Source organism: Stigmatopora nigra, chromosome 9, assembly GCF_051989575.1.
Source record: "Stigmatopora nigra isolate UIUO_SnigA chromosome 9, RoL_Snig_1.1, whole genome shotgun sequence".
NCBI classification, from domain to species: Eukaryota; Metazoa; Chordata; class Actinopteri; order Syngnathiformes; family Syngnathidae; genus Stigmatopora; species Stigmatopora nigra.
This window is the reverse complement of record NC_135516.1, coordinates 4,728,089-4,744,569: the sequence shown is the minus strand read 5'-3', so window position 1 is coordinate 4,744,569 and position 16,481 is coordinate 4,728,089. Positions and strand designations below refer to the sequence as shown.

The following is a 16,481-nucleotide window of genomic DNA, read 5'->3' as shown; positions in this document are numbered from 1 at the left end:
AAGAAAACAGAAAAACATATTCGGACTTGTTTTTTATCTTTTTTGTCTGGCGTCAAGGAGAGTTTTTTGAAAATTAAAGTCGGCATTTGACTTTTGAGTTGCGGTTGTTTTGATAACATTAGAACATTATTTAGGTCAAAATTTATATTGTAGAATAAAGATCTCTGACTTGGTTGCATTTTTTGCCAAATAATAAGAGGACTGTGCATTTCCATTTCTTGAACCAAGATGTATATGCTGATACAAAATATGCTATTCAATAAAAAGTAGTATATCTTTTATGATATTATATTATTCTGTAATTTGAAGCCTAAGAGAAGTTTGTGTTGAGTAAGCACTTCCTTATTATTAAGTCATTGCTGTATCTTTTTTTCTCCCAACTCCGGTTTTCTTGTGGACAAAGATCAAGAAGGTACTTGTAGATTGATAAAGGTTCCAGCTGTGAAAAGTAATAGCTCAAACAGCATGAGATGATCTATAAATATGATAATGCATTTTCTAAACCTGAAAAATGAGAAAAGGGGAGCTAAAAGTTTCAGTACGGTTGCGTTTGTAGGTGGTGCATGTCTAAAGGCTAGATTACATCAGTTTCAGCTGAGACAAGATAGGGTGCATTCACAGAGTTGCAGGTATTCTCAAGCATACTAATCACTCTCACAAATTTTAATGCCGGCAAAAATGTGTGCAACGTGCCAGACGAAACTGTAGGCTTTATGCAGAAATATATATTTGCGGATGGTGTCTTAACACCTGACCTTATGACATTCACACAATACCTTATTCCTGGTAAGGATGTTTAGCATTCACACAAAATAAAACTTATTTCCTTTTAAAATTAAGCTCTGTTGTCTACAAGGATCATAGTCTCTCCATACTGTCCATTTTCACAAGAAAATCAGAAAGTTACACCAGTGATCAATAATGCTCAACAAAAAAACCTAAATATCCTCCTTTTCATTTATTCATTCATTTTCCTTGCCGTTTTCTTCACATGGGTGGCGAGGGGTGCCGGAGTTGGCCACCCCTGAACTAGGGGTACCAGGCGGGAGACACCCTGAATTGGTAACCAGCCAATCGTAGGGCACAAAGAGACAGACAACAAATCACACTCACATTCATACCTAGGTGCAATTTAGAGTTTTCTATCAGCCTACCAATAGTTTATTGGGGATGTGGGAAGAAACCACGCAAACCTAGGGAGAACATGCAAACTCACCACAGGAACGTCCAGACCTGCGATCGAACCCTCGATCTCACAACCGTGAGGCTGACATGTTAACTACTAGGCCATTGGGCCACCCTTCCCTTTTCATAGATATTCTTTTTGTTTGAACTGTTTATTTTTGGACTATTGTAGTGACAAATAGCACATGAACAAAAATTTATTTTCTTCCCTATGACATACAAATATTAATTGAGTTTATATTCAAATTCTTAAACAAGATTCTTGCTGCTGGGATATACTTGATGATTAAGATGAGAACTCATTTAAATTGTTGAGGTAAATGTAATGTTTACATTTATCATTCGGTTTTGGACAAGTAATTTGCCCAGCTGATCCCTTGAAGAAACTAAACCGAATAAATAAACATTGTCATGGTCAGATTTCTATATTCTGCAAGTATTGAAAAAAATGACCTTTCCCTTATTTGAAATGTCACCTTAATGATATCTCTGCAGGGCCCACAGCAAGCTTGGTCTTGATGTCCCAGCTGCAGCCACTGTCCCGGTCTCCATCTTCCACCTTAACAATCTATGTGCCGCTAGTTCTACGGGATGGTACATCAGGCCTGACCAGCACCGGCACTGCCACGGTCTCTGTCTGTCCCTGCCTAAGAGGAGGCGCAAAAACCAGTGACAGGGAGAAGGGAAAACAGGCTGAGGGTGAATGGGACTGGGAACGAGAAGCAGTATGTCTCCCTCAGCACTCTACGTTGCCTTCGCCTGGCCTCAGCACTGCAGCTCTTCTGGCAATATTAGCGTGTATTGCAACACTATTGGGTAAGTGTTATTTATATAAAAGTTTAATAAAATGGTTGTTAGAAACCGTAACTTAAACAAAAATGCTGGTTTTATATTGTGAATAGTTTTACAAAGCAAATCAAGACAATGGATGCTCGAGTTATGATATTAAATCTAAAAGACTAAAAATACGTTTTTTTCAGAATCTAAAAAGGCAAATAAACAGACTTAAGAACATTTATTGTTGAACCACTGCCAGCGTGCTTAATTTCCATATGAAAGTCGCGTAATAACTATTTCATAGTCACAGCTGCATGAAGGGTATTGTTATTTTGCCCTAATTACTTATAACATAACGATTAGTCTTGATTTTCTCAGTTCATGTTTTGGGTACCAGCACAATGAAATGGTACTTTCACCTGAGCAGGAATTCATCAAATGTTCAATTGAATTATGTCCAGGCACTAAAAAACAACAACAACAAAAACTGCCCGCTGAAAACCAGGATCATTATCATTTCTATTTACACTGTTAAATCCCTACTGATGCCTTGTTGAGAGTAACATTACCAATCTGATTGAATCATTTTCACTCACATAAATATGCAATAAAGCATGATGGTGATGCACAGAGATTTTCAATGTATTAAGACAGTAAACCAACTCAAATATATGGAATTGTTTGGCATAAAGCTAAACCCTAATCTTTAGTGAAATTATTGCTATAATAGCAAATATTCTTCATTGGACATTTACGCCATTAGTGTTTTTGCCCTTTTTATGGTCTATACCTCTCCAGATATATTAAGACACAGATCTATTCATGTGTGCCCTACGACTGACTGGCAAACAGTTCAGGGTGTAGTCCAGTGGTCTCAAACCGGTCCTCAAAGGGCCGAAGTGGGTGCAGGTTTTCATTCCAACTCAACAAGGATACCTTTTGCAAGTGCAATCAGTTAATCAGAGTCAGGTGCTACTTTAAAGACACCTGATTGGTTAAAATGTTGGCACTGGATCAGTTGGAACAAAAACCAGGACCCACTGCAGCCCTATGTGGAACTGGTTTGAGACCACTGGTGTAGTCTATCTTAAGACAGCAGGGTTAGACTCCAGTATCCCCCACAACCTTTTTGAGGATGGGTGGTATGCAAGATGAATAAATGACTGAATGAATCTATTCACATCATAGGGCATCCGAGGCACTGCAGTAAGATTTTATTCTGTTTTGAACATCCATGGTCACAGGAGAATAAAGCTTCTGTTGGCCTGGCTGCAGCTCCAAGTAAAATAAGAGTGGTGGCTTACAGCCTGCTGATATGATACACCTGCCCTCTAACCCAAGGCCTCTTCTGAATTTGTTTTGTCTCACCTCTTTGTCTACCTTAATGTGCCTCCACCCCTTTTCCTCTTCCTTCATTTTATTTCCCCCATCACTTCTTTTTTTACGCTTTTCATCATTCTTTTTTTCAATTTCTACCCACAATTTCCACTGGATTTTCTTTGTTCCCTCTGCCATCACACCTTAGCGGTGAGTGCCCTGTCATTGTCATTGAGGCGTCAGAAACGGGACTCACTATCACCACTGGAGGATGATGACGTCCGTGAGAACATTATAACATATGATGATGAGGGCGGTGGAGAAGCAGACACTGCTGCCTTTGACATCGCAGCACTCCAGAGTGCTCCCCACAGCTCAAGGTCACATGGCTATCGCACACTGGACAGCAGAAACATGTAAGTTGTTTATTGTAGTCCTTGTGGCTACTGGCTTATTCCATCATGGGTTTTCAAAACAAGTCATAGTAATTGGAGTAAGAAATGGAACAGTACAGGAGATAATTTCTGCTACAAAAAAAACCGAGGTCCCATGACAATTATCCAGTCGAATAGTTAGTTTACTTGTGGTTATGTTTTTCTCTTGAATATGTCCAATCCGTTTGGACTGGGAAGGTTGGAAGTGATTCTATAAGTTTATTTATGAAATAACATAAAATCCATTAAAAAAGTAGGATGTTTTTTTTTATGTTTCATTTGTTCCAGTGTTGCATGGTTACAAATAGTGGTTTGAGGAGTGATATCAATTTTACTTTTAACAACACCCAATGGGCTTTTTCAGAAATGAAAAGAATAACTGTGGCAGTTATTCCCATTGGAAATAACTAAATACAAATTAATCCGTTCCCACTGTCTGAAAAAACACCATAATACTTCCGTCATGTGGTGGGCTATGCACACTGGAAAATTGTCTATAGAAAACAAAAGACTAACTCCATTGCAGTCAAAAGAATAGAAAATTCATGAAACTCGTTCGTAACACGAATACTAGTTGTATATTAGCTGGGGTTACTGTTAGTATTCCCAATTTATGAGTTAATTTTCCCTTATTACATAGAAAATGGTATGACTCAGATGGCAAGCCATTCATTTCCAAAAGTTACAATATCATGTACAAGCCTAGTGATGTAACCTGTCACTTTTTCTCATGCTAAAGAAGGAGGCCTGAAAAGGAATAATTTACTTGTATAGTGGGGAACCTTGAATCTCAACTTGTATAATGATTGATCCACTTTTGGACGTGATCAAGTCATACATTCAAGCTTAATATCAGGCATCATATATGTGCTATCAAACCAAGTAGTCCTCATGAGCCACATTGTTATGTTCATTTTGTTAAAGCTTGTTTTCGCTGTGCTACATCAATGACTTGTTTTTAGCCTTTTTGATGTTCATTTAATTGCCTTTGGTATAATGATTTGCTTCAGTGAAATCATGCAAGTGCTTTGTAGATGCCAGAAAATGAACGAAGGCTGCTTATAGTTAATCAAATTTTAATGATTCATTCCTTTGCCATTTCTACAAAAAAGAACAAGGAACAACCCCCACCCTAAAATTGAATGGAATTTCAAGCAATTCATGCTTTTGTTTCTGCGAGAGGACCAAATCAACCATGTTTTGTTATTATTGCTGTGACTTATGCAATACACATTAGATAAAAGAAACCATCCATATAAATCAAGGGTGTCAGACAAGAGATTTACAACGTAGATATGGCAGTGGTATGTAGTAATAAAAAGGGTGATCCTACTTTGCGTTTTTTTTTTATTATCGCGGCCATGTGTTGTCTACATTATCTGCGGTATTCGAGAGATTACCGTACATTTTTGATTCCTCTTTATTGTGTATTCTTTGGCTGGTGTGACTTTTCTCTCATCGCTTTATACTCATTAGGGTTGTGGGGGGGGGGCTGAAGCTTATCCCAGCTGACTCCGCGCCAGAGGCGGGGGGCACCCTGAATTGGTGGCCAGCCAATCACAGGGAACAAGGAGACGTACAACCATGCACACTCACACCCATACCTAAGGGAAATATATAGTGTCCAATTAGCCTGACATGCATGTGTTTGGAATGTGGGAGGAAACCGGAGTACCCGGGGGAAATCCACGCAGGCTCGTGTAGTACATGCAAACTCCACACAGCAGGATGTGACATGGATTTGAACCAAGGACTAACCACGTGCCGCTTATCCTCAAAAGTGTTGCAGGGTGCTGGAGAATATCCCAGCCAACTATAGGCACCATAAATTGGTGGCCAGCCAATCGCAAGGCATGGGGAGGAAACCCAAGTACCCGGAGAACATGCAAATTTCTCACAGGAAGGTTGGAACCCACCTGGGATTGAACCCACGATCTCAGAACTGTGAGGCCGATGTGCTAGCCACTCGGCTTATTCATGTAATCCACTGAAAAAAATGCAAAACATTGCAATTCATTTCAGTCACCACTCTTTAGATTGAATCCATTCAAAAGTCCAAAAGAGAGTTACTAGAATTGTTTTCTGTTTTGTTTTTGTTTTTTTCAGACGCTACACTCAACGTTGCCAAGATAAAAGTCGTACTTCAAGTTGGGGTCAAAATCAAATTGTGGATCACAACTACTCGGGGCCAGGAGGACCCTTTTACGGGCGTGTGTGCTACAGTAGCCACACATTACCAGTTTTACGCCGCACACCAGGCGAAATATTTCAACCAGGTCTGGCAGAGCTTGGATACCGCTTTCCTGGAGGTCAACCGGACCACTCACTGGTGATCCAAAACCAGGGTGCAATGGTTGGCTCGATGGAGCCTGGGACTGTTTATGTCACCCCAGCAGATCTCAGCACAGGGAGCCGAACGGGAAGCCATGCGGGCAGCCGTGATGGGACTGCAACCCAGAGTGGTGTAAGCACATCAGATGAAGGAACGCCTCGAAATAGTGACAGCCAGGAGACACGTCGAAAAATGGGGACATCGAGCAACTGTACTGAGGAGAGCAGTGAAGACAAAATCCACAGCAGTCATGATATGGACTGGGTAAGCATTATACAGTAGCCCTAGTCTTTTTAAACTTTTCTTTTTAAAATTTGTTTTTGCATTGCAAGGAAAATGTTTCTGAACTGTCTGTCATTTTTTAATTTCCAGCATGAATTGACCTGAAATGCATCGAAACTAGGGCAGTCCGCTGGTCGATGGTTAGTCGGTGGTTAGTGCGTCACAGTTCTGGGGTCGCGGGTTCGATTCTAGGTGGGTCCTCACTGTGTGAGTTTGCATGTTCTGACCGGGCTCAGGTTTTCTCAGAGTGCTTCGGTTTCCTCCCACATCCCGAAAGCATGCATAGTAAGCTGGTTTCACACTAAATTGCCTCAAAATCTAAGTATGAGTGGTTGTCTATCTCCTTGTGCTCTGCGATTGGCCGGCCACTGATTCAGGATGTCAACCGCCTGGTCCCAATAGTTAGCTGGTATAGGTTCCAGCACCCCCACGAGCCTTGTGAGAATTAATGGTTCAGAAAATTATTGAATGGATGAAAGTCTCAAAACTCATAAGAAACAGATTATGGTTAAACTAATACCAAACAGAAAAAGAAAACGATGACGTATAGCAATACAATTCAGATCAATGGTTCAATTCTAGGTCCGGACCTTCTTATGTGATGTTTGCATGTTCTCACCAGGTTTGTGTCGGTTTTCTCCAGGTATTCTAGTTTCCTCCCTCATCCTGGAAAAAATGCAGTGTAGGTTGGTTTAAAACTCTAAATTGTTGCTAGATATAAGTGTGAAGACAAATGGTTGTCCGTCTCCTTGCAATTTGCTGCCGAATTCAGGGTGTCGGCCCCACGGTGCCCGAAGTCAGCTTGGATAGGCTATCGCACCCCAGTGACCCTTGTGAGGATAGGCAGTACATAAAATGAATGAATGTATATTTGTCATCTTTTATCATCTTGACTTACTAGATCCAGAGATTTTGAGTAAAGAACTCATGAATTTGAAATTTATTAATGGATTATATTGTTTCAACAATTAATTTTGGATAAAATAAACAAACAAGAGGAACAATTTGTAACAAGTTAGGTTGGGATTTAACCTCATTGTTCTGTTCTCAGCTCTGTCCATATCATATTTAGTCTGAAGACAAAATTGAGATGTAATGATAGGTGAAGCAATTGTGTGTTTTTTACTATCATATTTTGTTATTTTTATTAGGCAACATCACATAATTTCTATTTACTTCATTTATATCTTAGTCTTTGCCATCTCACTTTCACTGTGTAGTGTAAATTACAGTAAGTATAATAAATCTAAATCTATGCCTTTTCTCACTTTGGCCTATCTTTTCTGTATGTTTCAATTCCTACCTCTTCCCTTCTTCTCATTTGCTATTGCTATTACTCTTGTTTCTCCATATGTATCATCCTTCCCAAATTATCCACCTAACCTGGTTAATTTGTGACTCCACCTGAAAGTATTTTAACCCGACCCCAATCTGAAAATGAAACCATTTGTGCTCACCTTCATCCCTTACAGGTGCAGTCGGAGACACTACCAAGGGAGCATAACCTTGTCCTGACACGATCCGGCTCTATCATTGGTCAAGGTCATGGAGTAGGAGGTTGGGTCTGCGATTCAGCCACCCTCCCAATGGCAGGACGTAAAGGCTCACGCAGTGGTTTATCTGCAAAAGGTGCTGATTCAGACTGCAGCGGAGGAGCCGTTGGAAGTGGAAATGAAAGTGGGACTATTTCCGCCGATGTGCAACAGAAGGCTACAAATGGTCGAAATTACGCCACTCTGATGCAAGTGGACGGACGTGGGCAGAAGGAATATCGTGGCAGCTTGGAAAGAGGAGGACTACAGATGGGGAGCAGCTTTTCTGTGGCAAGACCAGACAGAGAAGGCAGTGGGATATCATTGACTGCACGTCCATCTGTTTACCCAGAATCACCTGGTTTGATTGGTGATTGGTGTGATCGAGTGGCTTTGGGTGGCTATGTATTGGCAAGAATGGATATGACACCACAGTTATTGCCTTTCCACGGTCAGCCCAGAGGAGCTTATGGGGGAGTGGTAGGCATTGGTCCTGGTTGGGTTCCAGGTATTGAGGCAGCAAGAGCAGCCCCAGGAGCTGGAGGTACTCCTTTGGCTCTGAGGGTGGGCGAATTTCTACGTCTACGTCTCGCCCAGGTCACATTTGACCCCTCACAACCACCATATGACTCAGTGCAGATCTATGGCCTGGAGGGCAGTGGTTCCCATGCTGGATCCCTAAGCTCACTTGAGAGTGAAGGTGAGAAGGAAGCAGATAAGGAGGACTGGGGTGCGGGATTGGAAGAGTGGGGCCCCCAGTTCCACAAGTTAGCTCAACTATTTCGAGACCGAGCGAAGGAAAAAGAAGAGAATGAAAAAATTGAAGACACTGACAAAGACGACAAAGGGTTTTCAAATAAAAGAGGGAGGGGAAGAAAGGAAAAGGGTGTTGAAACGAAAGTAACGATTGAAGAAGGATAAAAGAAAGGAAAATCGGTGTAAAGGGGAGAACGTGAAGTTGAGGAAAGAAAATGATAAAAAGAATACAAGAACTAAAGGAATGTGAAGACAAGTTCAAGGGGAGAAAGATGAAGAGGCAACGTAATAAAAAGAGACAATGAAAAATGAGACTAGGGAGGGTGAAGAAAGCAAGGGAAGGGGAGGGAATGATTGATGTAATTTAAAGCAATAAGTGTTAAAGCGCTTGAACACAAATACTGAGACAATGCAGGAGCATGCTTTTGCTGGGACTTTCAACTGGTTGTTAAAACTTGGTACGCAGAAAAACAACCCAAATAAACAATATATGATTGAATCTGCAGTGCACATGTGAAATGACATACAGCAGGAAAAACTGTTTGTCATTTAAAATATGTTTTTAGAAGGTAAGTAAATAAGAATAAGCTTGTGATTGTCCTTTGTCCGCAAAGTATATTTCTATCTGTATATATGCCGAACAAAGACAGGACTGAGGTCAAGAAAAATGTTAATTCAGATAAATGAAGATGCTAAAAGACAACTAATAGACCGTTTCCTTGACTTTCAAGTTTAGCTAGAAAACACTTGTAAATCAAATCCTTTGCATCTAAAATCAACTTTCCTATTTGAATTGAAACATCATGAATCAATTCCCAAAAGCAATTAGGAAAATTTGTTATATGTTTTGTGTTAAGAATATTAGCACTCTCTAGTATTGTTATTCTCAAGACAACATTTTGAGGTATCTTGGTCTTCTTTTTTAAATTTATTTTAATAGTGTTTGTCTTGTCTCAATCTGTCTTGGTGGTATTTCTTGACCCGCAAATGTTATGGTCTCGCTGAGTTCGGTTCCAAGGAAAATCTTGTACAGTGTGGTCCTGATCACAAAATTAGTACTATACTTAATAAAACAAGAAGTACAGACTATCCCAACTCTACTTGGATGCAAGCTTGATTTCAATGTGCCAGTCAGTCATTGGCATGACTCAAAGAGGAACACATTACAATTGAATGCAAAGTAAAGTTATACATTCTCTTTGTGTGTCCTATTTAAAATGAATATTCAATTTCTATTGCTACTAGCAGTAAATGTTAAATATCTGTTGCTTAATGGTTGATATCATCATATCGATGGTAGGTTTTTTTTGTTTTCAATCGTTCTAACAGAATTTTTATTTTGGGCTTTTGTATCCTGTTCTGTTATGAAACATGCCACAAGTGTAATTTCATACCAGCACAGCCCACTTTGTAGATTTTGGAATTTTGTAGCTCGGTCGGCACCATTATCGGCTTCTCGGCAAATATGTGTCCTTGCTGAGTCACTGTTGCAACACCGACAAATTTGGGGGTCAATGTTTCATTCAGTATAGACCACTGATCTTTTGCAATGCAGGCGCACAGCTATCCAGATCTGGTGCCATGTGATGTGGATGTAACTGTATAAATACGTAAACCACTTCTCTTAAACTCTCTAAATTATTGTAAAAACCAATTCATTTTTGTCAAATTGCTTTTATTGTTTCAAATTCGAATTCTTACTAAAAATTATCCCACTGGTGGCGATCAAACAGTCAGTAGGCCAGGGTGTGGTGTGTTACACATAAATTCAAGTGTATAGAATTGAGTAAAGAAGCTATGGAAACATTCCTACCTATATTAGGTGGTCTAAACAATTATAATTTCTTTCCACTGTGTTTGTCAATGACTACAGTATATCAGAAGTCCCTCTTCTAACCACAATATTTCTTCTCTGATTGGTTGGTTGCGATAGGCTTCAATGCCCCACCATGACTCTTGTGAAGATGAATGGTACAGAAAATTATCATGCTAAAAAAATACAGAACGCTAGATTTGAAATCTATATGCTGCTACCTAGAGCATTCACATTGTACTTTTGATTTTTGTTGCTACGGTCCCAAAATGCACTGTGTCCTTTTGCTGCATTCAAGCCAAGTCAATCCAGCTGTCAACTTGTATGCCTATTGCCCAAAAAAATTAAAAGTCCTGTGTGAATGCCCCTAGTTGGTGTAATTTATGGAGAATGCATGTATATGGTTTTCTCTCTGTGTGCAACAGGCTCCACCACACGGCAACCTTGACAAGACGAGCGGTGTTAAGCAATTGATAGATGGATGTTTTCTTGCATGCCCATAAGCTAAGAAGCTTGTCATATAAAAAAAAAACACCTAATTATGTGAGACTTTCTAGAATTCTGGGAGTGAAAGTTCCTTCAAGTAATAGGCTCAATTAAAGATTGTGTAAGGTCATTTTTATGTTATTTTTTCCGAAATAGGTTAAATATTTTTTTAAAACAAGAGCTGAAAACAAGAGCTGAAAACAAGAGCTGAAAACAAGAGCTGAAAACAAGAGCTGAAAACAAGAGCTGAAAACATGAGCGCAAACTGAGAACAAATGAGTTTTGATTCAAAAGTCATCAATGTGCCATTATAATCATCTAGGACCCACTGAGAAAATCAACAACCACATATTACTGTCAGAAGTGGGATAAAAATGTGTTCGTAGCCCCTTCCCAAAATTTGGTGATACTGCAGTCGACTAACAGAGTATACCAACTGTTCTGTAAACAAAGGGGGATGGAAGCCACTCCTGTAGCAAGTGAACCGTTTAGAAAGAATGGTTTTGTAAACTTCAAACAGAATCTTTAGCTAACCCTACAACCTGTTTCTCACGACACCTCTTCATTGTCTGCAGAAACCACTCTCCTCAGCTCGCCTGGTCTGCCGTAAAATCTCCACAACAATGTGTGTAAGTTAACTTTTGTGTTGGGATAAAAATATTAGGGTACATTGATTCACTGTTGAATTAAGTGTTGATTTCATTCACTGGTCTATGTATCACCCTAAGGATGAAAATATATACCGTATTTTCACGACTATATGGCACACCGCATTTAAAGGCGCAGTGTCACTAACAAGTGCTATTTGTGTATTTAACACACACACACACAAGACTCATCGCATTTAAAGGCGCAGCCAGGTATGGCAAAACATACACCAGATTAAACATACATACATACACACATCTAGGGGCAATTTAGACTGTTCAACCAGCTGACCCTGCATGTTATTAGGATATGGGATGAAGCTGGAGTACCTGGAGAAAAGCCACACAAACACAGAGAGGACCATCCTGGGATCAAACCCAGAACTGTGAGGCCAATTCTCTAACTACCACTGTGTGAATTTCTATATAGATAAATATATAAATATATAGACGCCACGGCGGCCGAATGGTTAGCGTGTCAGCCTCACAGGGATAGAGATGGTCAGGGAATATTACTGCTGTAAGTAAAGGGTTACAAAAAAGCTTTTTTTTCAATTATACACTGGAGTACTTTTTAGTTTGTTTTATTCTAAATGATAACTATGAATCATTCAAACATTGAAACTCCTTTTACCCCTAAAGGAAAACACTGTTAAAATTTAAGTAGTTTTGTATGAGATTTCCCTCACCATTCCCTCTCGTTTCCACGCTTCTTTAGTAATTGAGTCTTGTTATGTTTAAATATATACTTCATGCATCCATAGGCACAAATGGAAATCTACGCACTAAGGCTTTGATTGTACTCCAATCAGTTATAAAAAAAAACACACACAAACATCTACTGTACTGATAGATAATGATTTCATTACTGATGTCATAAAATGTTTTATAGAACTATATTCTCTTTTGATGCCTCAATGGGAATGAATGCATGGTTTTGATACATTTTATACCCCTCAAAATAGTTTTACTTTAATCATCCTGCCCAAATAAAGATCCGTGTAGTTAAAACGTTATTTTTACTCTTTATTTTGCTGTAAAAGGTCAGGATGCAAATCCTTTGGCTAAAATGCACTTTCACGCTATGTAATAGATGATGAATTGTGTTCAAAATAATTGTTGTCTTTACAAGATGTGGATTAAAGAAAATAAATAAATATTTGACTGTATGTAAAAACAATTTAGATGTAAATAGTGCTGTGTATTATTATTGAAAGAGACTGCTGAATAGGTTTAGTTTATAATCATTAGACGCATAATTGAATGTCCAAAAATCAATCACTGTTAGAGCTGTCTGTATGCACACTAGATGAGATGGAAATAAATGAAAAAATATAAAATAGATTCAACAGCAATGCAGACTGAAAACAATTTACAGTAATACCTTGACATACAAGTCTCCCAACATGCAAGAAATTTGAGATACGAGCAAATTTCTGCCTTGAGTTAAAACACAAATTTGAGATACAAGAATACAGGATTGTTCCTGATGCTCCGTCCAGGTGGCTGAGTATGCGAGAGGTTGCTTCTGAGAACATCACCACTTTGTCTTTCTCCACGCATCTCTCTCATGTAAAGATATCTACGAGGACCAGGCTTCACGGGTTGCCCTTTTCACTGGAGATAGCGTGACCGAGTCGATGATCTTCAAAAAAGACAGCAGAATCTACATGGACTTGAAAGCAAAGCAAGCATCTGAAACAGACAACAGCAAAACCATTTAAAGTGAGTCTGTCTGTACTGAATAATGTCACATTTTAGTATTGAAGATCAAAACATCTAGATGGGTATTTGTTACTTTGTGAGTAGGTGGTGAATTAGAACAAATACAAATATTTTTTTCCATTGTAATATCCTGTTTTTGGTGTTTTTAAGAGGGTGGGAACAGATTCATTTGTAGTTAGTTCACTTCTATGGGAAAAATGATTTGAGATATGAGTAAATAGACACGTCCTCGATCCCGGAATGCATTAGAATCGTATGTAAAGGTATTACAGTAATCCTCTTTTAGTACACATGGAAAAGGAACTAGAAATGACTGGGTTTTGTTATCTAGCAACACTGATATGGCTGGTATGGCCTCTCACATGAATTTGACTGCCAACAAATGGTATGCCTGATAAAGGTTGAACTGGTCATACAAATTGTCAAATGTGTGTTACTTGGGCTACCGGACAGTTTGCTGTTGTGATTTCATTTTGCCTGCACATTTTTAAATACTACAATTCGCTAAGCACTGAATTCGAGGGAACCAGCCCAGCTACAGACTGAGCACAGGTTAAAAAACTCTCTTGACAAACATGCTTTGACTCTAGCAAGGCAAGCACGATTGCACCCACCAATGGATGTCGAATTTAGGCATATTATTACGACATATTGTGTTTGAAGTGCCCAACATCAATGTGTGCAAGAGCAGTTTGTCACAGCTCATTCATGTTAGGCGAGCCAGCCTGTCAGCGAGAAAAACAGATGCGATCGTCAAAAGGTGATATAGCTCACAAACATGTTTCCAACCCATGTCCATTTGGAAACAGTCCAGTCCAGAAAAGTAGAGACCTTGAGAGGCCAATGTTGGGGGATTTTTACACCCCAATTAAATGATATATCCTGTCAAGGAGGATTCAAAAATAAACGATCAAGACTCACACCAATCCATAACCATTGGAATTATAACAAAACATCTTATCAAACTCGTACAGGACAGCTGAGATCGCGGCGATTTCTCTTTATTGTAATGTCCCCCAACAGAGCGACGGCACAAGGGAAGCAGCATGGGCAGGCCGTTGAACCAAGATGTCCGTAGGAGATTATGAGCTGAAGGAGCATGGGGCGTGGGCGTAAATGCGGTCCGAGAACAAAGACAAGAAGTCGGAGATCAGGCAGAGAAAACAAGTAGTGACACGAGAAAGCATGGATAGTAAATTGATAGAGGCGATCCAGCGACGTGGTCAAGCTCTGCGTGGCTTAAGTAGGTCAGTGAAAGTGAGGAGTAACACCTGGTGCTGCTTGAACCATCTGTTGCTGAACCAGTAATTGGGCGACTGGCACGTACAGCCACCTGTCTAGCATGAGGCCTGACACAAACAATGCCGTAACAACAGTAGAGGAGACAGCATGAAACGCATGCATCAATAAAAACGGTGTATGGACTAGTTTCTATTGGTTTTATCATGGAAAACAAAATTGAAAGTTGGTCCAGAAAACCATGAGATTATACCATACACGTTAAAACTGGAGGCTGAATCACAATAAGGTGCACAGCCCATGTGAGTCAGAGAAAAGGAGACACAATTCCAGTGGGTGGGGTTTTTCGTTCCAACTCATCATGAGGACACCTTTCCACAAATTTGATGTCCTCCAAGTGCAATCATTGGATTGCAGTCAGTTGCTTCTGGTTTTACAGAAACATCATTGCTTAAACCGTGCTTTATCAGTTGGAACAAAAACTTGGAACCCCAGTGGCCCTTGAGGATTGTTTTGCACACCCTGACATAGGATCTTCTGAATGGCAAATATCTTACATTCACGACCTTCAACTCTACAAGCAAAGCTGGCGATTAAAAATCTAATAGAATATTTGAAATTTAAATGAGAATCTTTTTATGTTGTACTTTCTGTGACGCCAGCTGGAATAATGAATCCGGCCGGCCAAAGCCTTCTGGTTCCCATGCCATTGACTAGGGCAGCTAGCCTGCATGTTATCCATCTAACACTGGTATGTTTTTCTGCAATTTAGCGCAAAATAAAGCCTAACTCATTGGCCACTCGTTATTTGTCGCAGTTTTGAGGAAAATATTCAGATTAAAACAACAGTACTTGTAGGTGCTCCACTACTCCTGATAATGGCAGTGTTTGTGTTGTTCCAAATACCTATCAAACACATTTAACATATTTTGATAAAACGATCAACATTTTTGTTAAAAAAATCAAAAAACTGCCAAAATAAACACCCAACGGCGAAAAATGGTTAAAACTATTTTTGCGCTTGTTAGGTCTATTTTACAAAGAAAATGACAATGGGTTGTGGCTCAGCTAAATCCAATTTATAGAAGTCAGTGAAGTATCCCCTAACCCCCTGTGGTAAGGGCGCCTTTCAAGAAAATCTCATGATTTTGGGGTGCAAGGGAATGTCACCAAATCCAAAGCCACCCACACTTACAAAGGCTTCATGGCAAATCTAATGTTCTTTATTGGTTACTATTTGTCCCACAATGGTACATCTACTTTCACAAATAATTGGCACTTTAAATGGATTGGTCGTCTGGCAACTGCATTTGAACTGCACTTGAGTTTGAGTTAGATTTGTCCGATGAATAGTATGCCGACCAAATGTCTGTTCAACGAAACGTCGATGGACGAAGTGTCCGTCGACCAAGTGTCTGTCGATCAAGTGTCCGTCCACGAAACGTCCGGTCACGGTGAAATTGGCTATGAATAATTATTTGCATTTGAGTTCTCATCTTTTAACCCCTGATTTTGCCAGAATATAAAAAAATCTAATCGCTATATGATTTTACAAATTTTATTCATTCCTCGATGATTAACCTTTTGTGTATATTTGGCTTTTAACTATATTAACATAGATGCCCAAATACATTTTTAAGGCACAATTCAAAAGGCTATCAGCTCAATTGAAGTGCAACAATAAATATCTAATAGGCCTATAGGTATTTTAAATATTAATCACACTACACATGGTTCCACATGCACAATTGACTCCAGATCCTTTATTTCCGCTTATTGGCCTAATTCAAAACCCAGCTGTTATACCGTCTGATTGATTAAAATGAAAACAATAAGTCACTGAAATTATGCAGCACTAAGCAAATAAAACCACTTAACAGAACTAATTAATACAATTCACAATCAAGACTAATTGATTCCATCAAATGTATTATTAACTTGAAATTGCAGAAAATG

General features: G+C 39.4%; 1 protein-coding gene across 4 annotated transcripts in view; it reads left to right on the top strand.

Moving 5' to 3' along the window:
• Window positions 1-10,790, top strand: part of cdh24b (cadherin 24, type 2b) — a 116,977-nt gene extending 106,187 nt beyond the window's left edge. For all 4 annotated transcript variants that reach the window (XM_077723994.1, XM_077723996.1, XM_077723993.1 and 1 more), the window contains 4 exons: window positions 1,681-2,001; window positions 3,488-3,695; window positions 5,820-6,309; window positions 7,800-10,790. In XM_077723994.1, coding sequence (XP_077580120.1) covers window positions 1,681-2,001; window positions 3,488-3,695; window positions 5,820-6,309; window positions 7,800-8,780 — 2,000 coding nt within the window. In that variant the 3' untranslated portion in view covers window positions 8,781-10,790. The remainder of the gene's footprint in view (window positions 1-1,680; window positions 2,002-3,487; window positions 3,696-5,819; window positions 6,310-7,799) is intronic.
• The last annotated feature ends 5,691 nt before the right edge of the window (window positions 10,791-16,481 follow it).